At 41.9% G+C, this 7579-nt stretch overlaps 1 protein-coding gene across 1 annotated transcript in view; it reads right to left on the bottom strand.

The window, feature by feature from the left end:
- LOC129819160 (repetin-like) overlaps positions 1-7315 on the bottom strand; it is a 42036-nt gene extending 34721 nt beyond the window's left edge. Inside the window, 1 exon segment of the mRNA XM_055875719.1 lies at positions 7256-7315. Coding sequence (XP_055731694.1) covers positions 7256-7315 — 60 coding nt within the window.
- Positions 7316-7579: the final 264 nt, after the last annotated feature.

Consider the following 7579-nt stretch of genomic DNA (forward strand, 5'->3'; position numbering starts at 1 on the left):
AATGTCTTAAAAGGTATTAGAAATACACTATATTTACAAAAGTATGTGAACACCCCTTCAAATTAATGGATTCTGCTATTTCAGCCACACCCGTTGTTGACAGGTGTATAAAATCGAGCACACAGCCATGCAATCTCCATAGACAAACATTGGCATTAGCATGCGCTTACTGAAGAGGTCAGTGACATTCAGCATGGCACCGTCATAGGATGCCAACTTTCCAACAAGTCAATTCGTCAAACTTCTGCCCTGCTAGAGCTGCCCCGGGTCAACTGTAAGTGAAAACATCTAGGAGAAGCTCACAGAACGGGTCCACTGAGTGATAAAGCACATAGCTCATAAAATTGTCTGTCCTCGGTCATACAATGACATTCTAGACGATTCTGTGCTTCCAACTTTGTGGCAACAGTTTGGGGAAGGCCCTTTCCTGTTTCAGCATGACAATGCCCCCGTGCACAAAGCGAGGTCCAGACAGAAATTGTCTGTCAAGATTGGTGTGGAAGAAATTGATTGGCCTGCACAGAGCCCTGACCTCAACCCCATCGAACACCTTTGGGATGAATTGGAACGCTGACTGCGAGCCTGGCCTAACCCCTCAACATCAGTGCCCGATCTTGCTAATCCTCATGACAGCAAGTCCCCGCAGCAATGTTCCAACATCTAGTGGAAAGCCTTCCCAGAAGAGTGGAGGCTGTTATAGCAGCAAAGGGAGGGACCAACTCCATATTAATGCCCATGATTTTGGAATGAGATGTTCGACGAGCAGGTGTCCACATACTTTTGGTCGGTAGTGTACATCAAACCACAGTAATCTTGACGTAAAGGCCCCTGACAACTAATATCAACATTTATATTTAGTGTGGCACAAAATCTGTAAGTTTCTATAAGTTTAAGAAATATTGTGTAGTGTCTTTTCATTCTCTTACCAAAAAACCCACATACTGTATCTTTAAGATATTTTCTCATCTCTCCCTCGTGAGGAGGAAGGATTATGAAAGTTCACAGAATTGACAAGTGAAGTTATACCTACCAATTAGGTGTAATGTTTTTACTAATAACAATTTTGTTGATTAATAATTAAGTGATTAAAACACACCACTCAAAAGACTGAGGAAGATTTTACTGTAATTCTGTTACCAAACTTTACATCTGCACTGTTCCTCAAGTAAATGTAGTTTTAGTACAATTCTTAAAAGTAGACTTCTGCATATAGTTGCATGGTTTATTAAACTTTGCAATCAATGGTTTTTGTTTGCCATGTATTTTAAAGTGAAAAAGTGAGTCTCAGCGTCACTGTGGAATTGTCCAGTGACAAATTGATTAGAGCATCGTGCAGCTGCTCTTCCCTTCTGACTGATACACGCACACACAACACAACACAACACAAACACACACACACACACACACACACACACACACACACACACACACACGCAACTGTTTCTTTCTTTCTCTCTACCGTCTCTCACACATACGCACACAAAAACACGCACACACACACACACACCTGTTTCTGCGCATTAGTGTCACGGCTGTCTTCCTCTTCTTCCTCTGAAGAGGTGTAGCAAGGATCAGACCAATACGCAGCGTGGTAGGTGTCCATGTTTTAATATAGAAAACTGAACATGAACACAAATACAAAAAACAATAAACGTGAACAAACCGAAACAGTCCCGTGTGGCACAAACACTGACACAGGAAACAATCACCCACCAAAATACCCAAAGAACATGGCTGCCTAAATATGGTTCCCAATCAGAGACAACGATAAACACCTGCCTCTATTTGAGAACCAATCTAGGCAACCATAGACTTACATAAACACCTATAATGAACACAACCCCATAACTCTACAAAAAAACCTAGACAGTACAAACACCCTAGACGAGACAAAAACACACAAACCACCCTCGTCACACCCTAACCTAACCAAAATAATAAAGAGAACAAAGATAACTAAGGCCAGGGCGTGACAATTAGATTACAGTCGAATAGAGACAGATGTAATAGTAAAGGAGAACATGACGACTTCATCTGTTTATTTACTCACAGCACCATCTACCTCAGCAGAGCAGCTGTCAAGACTCAGGAGCCCACACACACACATAAACACACACACACACACACACAAATTATAATATGTCACGCACACACATGTATTTTTCTACTATTTTTGTATGTCAGACATGATGTTTTAAAGTCTACAGTAAATTTGTAAGACAGCATCTATAGTGGCATTGACTGGCTGATTAAAGAGATATGAGGAAGATATTTTACTGGCTGATTAAAGAGATGTGAGGAAGATATTTGACTGGCTGATTAAAGAGATGTGAGGAAGATATTTGTCTGGCTGATTAAAGAGATGTGAGGAAGATATTTGACTGGCTGATTAAAGAGATGTGAGGAAGATATTTGACTGGCTGATTAAAGAGATGTGAGGAAGATATTTGACTGGCTGATTAAAGAGATGTGAGGAAGATATTTGACTGGCTGATTAAAGAGGTTATGAGGAAGATATTTGACTGGCTGATTAAAGAGATGTGAGGAAGATATTTGACTGGCTGATTGAAGAGATGTGAGGAAGATATTTGACTGGCTGATTAAAGAGATGTGAGGATATTTGACTGGCTGATTAAAGAGATGTGAGGAAGATATTTGACTGGCTGATTAAAGAGATGTGAGGAAGATATTTGACTGGCTGATTACAGTTTTTAACAATCACTTTGGCATTAATTTCAGAACCTTGTGGTCATTTTTCAAAACTCTAGACACAAAACTCAAAACGGTCATCACTTAGATCACCCACACACAAGATACCGATAGTTTCACTATGTAGTTGTTCGTACAATCATTAAATATTGTAGTACAAAATATGTGATACATGTTTCGTTCTGCTACTACACGTGAATACATCACTGTAAAAGGACTAGTAGAGAGAATACTACAGACACGGTGGAATCATTGAACAAAATATGAAATTTATTGATGAAATACAATAAAATCACAACAAAGGTTTCTTTGAATCAAAGCTAAAATAAATAGCTACAAAAAAAAAAAAAAACTACAGTAAAAGGTCAACTGCAGTGTTCCTCACCTGGCTTACTGTAAAAAGCAAAACAAAGGATTGATTACTTTACTTCTATATTTTCCTCAACCCTGTCTTGTGGATTTGGCCAAAAGTTCTCATCCACATCACAATGGATACCTTCCACCTCCATGTGGAGAAACATTCCTCAATCGGGTTAAGGAAAGGAGAGTATAGGGGTAAGTACAGGGTGGTAAATTGTGGATGGGCCTGAAACCATGCTTGCACCATTTGAGCATGGTGGAACCTGACATTATCCCACACAATGACATAAGTCATGCCATCAGCTCTACAGACCTGATTTAGCTCATCAAGGAAGGTTACATTCAAACAGCGAATCATGTGGCAGCCTGCAACTCAATATATAGAGTATATAGAGTAGAGAGCTTTAGATGTTGTTCGACCAAACATTAGAACAGGCAAGATGCGTAATCTAAGCAACTTTGACCTTGGTATGATTGTTGATGCCATACATGGTGATTACAGCATCTCAGAAACAGCATCTCAGAAACAGCTGCCCTCCTGGGATTTTTACTCACTACAGTCTCCAGAGTTTACAGAGAATGGTGCGAGAAACAAAACACATTCAGTGAGCAGCATTTCTGTGGGCAAAAACACCTTGTTAATGAGAGAGGTCAGAGGAGAATGTCCAGACTCATTCAAGCTAACAGAAAGGCCACAAATGCTCAAATAACAGCTGTTAAAAACAAATCAAATCAAATTTTATTTGTCACATACACATGGTTAGCAGATGTTAATGCGAGTGTAGCGAAATGCTTGTGCTTCATGCTGACATTGTGTGAAATAGCCACCATTGAGCTTGGTATCAGCCTTACCATACCTAAGCATAACAGGGAAATGGATGCCAGTAGAATAAAGAACAGGAAGTGTGAGAGCCACCAGGAAAAAACCCTTAATCACGCTACGTTTGGCTGCAAGTTGGACACTTCTAAAGCTACACTATTTCACACACAGCCCCCCCCCCCCACACACACACACACGTGCACGCGCACACGTACACGAGCACACGTACACGCGCACACGTACACGCACACACGCACACACACACACACATACGCACACACGCACACAGGCACACAGGCACACACACAGGCACACACACAGGCACACACACAGGCACACACACAATGCACAGCAATTTACTTCACAGCAGGAGGACATTTCTTTGTTGAAAAGATAATGGATCAAATCACTGTTGTTGGTCTACCTGCGTCTGTCCACATCACTCTCTATCCACATCCCCCCCCACACACACACACAGGTTCTGTGGCACAGCCCCGTAGTTTTATGCTGATGTGAGAATGTCCATTTGTGTTTCAGTCATCTTCTCCTCTGAGCATTGTAATTCCATCATGCTTCGATCCAGCCTGCCACCCAGCGTGAATCACGCTCAGTCGAGAGAGGGAGAGAGGGAGAGAGATGGAGAGAGAGAGAGCAACAGGCTGAGGTTATCAAAGTGTGAACAGTCTGTCTGCTCTGTTTGTGGGTGGCAGGAGGGAAAGGGTGTGTGTAAGTGTCTGGGTGTGTTTAACTTTCAGTAAGGTCAAGCACTTTGTGATTAGCCCTACAAACTCAGTCCGTTTCTCTGAAATGAGCATCAGCCTGCACACAAATACCACTTCCTCTCAGACACAGTGTGTGTGCGTACGTGCGTGCCTATGTGCATTTTTGTGTGAACGCCCAGTCTTCCAACTTATTAGCTGCCAAACCAATGACTATGCTTTTCAATTCTAAAATACAGAGCAGCATTTCCTGTCTATGAAAAAACAATTAGAGTGATGCATGAGTAATCAGGTAGAGAAGTTATTATGGTCCACCAGACACTTGGAGGCTAATATCTGAAATAGGATTTAATTCTGAGATTTCATGAATAACTTCAGACTGAGTGATGTCAAACACACACATATGCACACGTACGCAGGGACACACGCACGCACGCACGCACGCACACACGCACACACACACAAACACACACACACACACACACATAAAGTGCACCACACAAAACAAAAAATAAAATATTATTATACTGCGCACGCTGATTGCTAAATACCACATTGTGAATAAGATGCATGACGATTAGCTCACGATGAGGCTGCATGGAGAATATTCTCATGAATGCTCATTGATGGTAATGAGGAAGCTAGTCATTATGGAGCTTTGATCAATGTCTGTCTAGAACAGTCAGGAGTGATAGGAAGGGTGTTGCTGTTCATATTTCACCATTAAAGATCTGGATCTGGTGTTGCTGTTCATATTTCACCATTAAAGATCTGGATCTGGTGTTGCTGTTCATATTTCACCATTAAAGATCTGGATCTGGTGTTGCTGTTCATATTTCACCATTAAAGATCTGGATCTGGTGATGCTGTTCATATTTCACCATTAAAGATCTGGATCTGGTGTTGCTGTTCCCTTTTGTCTCAACAATTTACTGTTTAACCTCTAAAAGTCTAAGCAGTTTGGGGGGGAGGGGTACTAAGCTAACATAGAATTTTTTTTAAGATGACCTTTACTACTATAGCCCATAGAAACGCATTGAATAACACATTAAGAAATGGCAAAATAGACGGTACAAAAATAAATCATAAGAAAACGATTTTGAAGTGTCTGTCCTATATCTAGGAGATGTAAGGCTCCTAGATATAGGCTCAGGAAATATATCAGGAAATTGTCACATCCTGACCATAGAAATCCTGTATTTTCTATGGTAGAGTAGGTCAGGGCGTGACTAGGGGTGTTTAGTCTAGTTTATTATTTCTATGTGGGGTTCTAGGTTTATTTTTCTATGTTGGTGTTTGTATATGATTCCCAATTAGAGGCAGCTGGTAATCGTTGTCTCTAATTGGGGATCATACTTAAGTTGCATTTTTTCCACCTCTGGGTTATGGGATATTGTTTATGTTTAGTTGCGCGTTAGCACTGCATTGTCGTCACGGTTCGTTTATTCTTTATTTGTTTTTGTATTTACTTAAGTTTCACTTTCATTAAAATATGTGGAACTAAACATACGCGGTCCGACCTTCATTATTACGAACGACGTGACATATATCTACATATTTTTTGCAACATATTTAACCCTATATTTTTTGGGGCACAGAACTTGCTCCATACCTCCATGTGTTTGTATGGGTTACCTCCAGATGAGACCTGTGACATGTGTTTGTATGGGTTACCTCCAGATGAGACCCATGACATGTGTTTGTATGGGTTACCTCCAGAGGAGACCTGTGACATGTGTTTGTATGGGTTACCTCCAGATGAGACCCATGACATGTGTTTGTATGGGTTACCTCCAGAGGAGACCTGTGACATGTGTTTGTATGGGTTACCTCCAGATGAGACCCGTGACATGTGTTTGTATGGGTTACCTCCAGATGAGACCCGTGACATGTGTTTGTATGGGTTACCTCCAGATGAGACCCGTGACATGTGTTTGTATGGGTTACCTCCAGATGAGACCCGTGACATGTGTTTGTATGGGTTACCTCCAGATGAGACCCGTGACATGTGTTTGTATGGGTTACCTCCAGATGAGACCCGTGACATGTGTTTGTATGGGTTACCTCCAGATGAGACCTGTGACATGTGTTTGTATGGGTTACCTCCAGATGAGACCCGTGACATGTGTTTGTATGGGTTACCTCCAGATGAGACTTGTGACATGTGTTTGTATGGGTTACCTCCAGAGGAGACCTGTGACATGTGTTTGTATGGGTTACCTCCAGATGAGACCTGTGACATGTGTTTGTATGGGTTACCTCCAGATGAGACCAGTGACATGTGTTTGTATGGGTTACCTCCAGATGAGACCCGTGACATGTGTTTGTATGGGTTACCTCCAGATGAGACCCGTGACATGTGTTTGTATGGGTTACCTCCAGATGAGACCTGTGACATGTGTTTGTATGGGTTACCTCCAGATGAGACCTGTGACATGTGTTTGTATGGGTTACCTCCAGATGAGACCTGTGACATGTGTTTGTATGGGTTACCTTCAGATGAGACCTGTGACACTTGTTTGGGGTATAGAGCAAAATGGAGAACACCATCGTGTTCTTGGGAGGCTCCTCTTTCCATAGTGGGGGCATATTAGTTTGTAGCTCAAACGGTTTGGACGCTACATAGAAGTTGGCACATCAGCGTTACCGACTTCAGATGAATCCCGTGAGACTTTTGGGGGTCGTAGAACAAAACGGAGAACACCATCGTGTTTGGGAGAGTCTTCCCTTTCCATAGAGGCCATTGTAGGCCAAACCGTTCAGACACTACAGAAGTTTTCGTGAGAAGACCTATTTTCGGGATGTCTCATGGTCTGACTAACACCGCTGTAGCTCGGCCACCTTCCTCCGCAGATGCGGAAGGCTGACATAGGCGAATGTGGTGGATTGAGATGCAGTTTACACAAAAAAACTGAATCTCCATCTCCAAAAAAACTGAAATCTCCATCTTCAACTGATGAATTTTGATGGG

The sequence above is a fragment of the Salvelinus fontinalis genome, chromosome 21 (genome assembly GCF_029448725.1).
Source record: "Salvelinus fontinalis isolate EN_2023a chromosome 21, ASM2944872v1, whole genome shotgun sequence".
In the NCBI taxonomy this organism is placed as follows: domain Eukaryota; kingdom Metazoa; phylum Chordata; class Actinopteri; order Salmoniformes; family Salmonidae; genus Salvelinus; species Salvelinus fontinalis.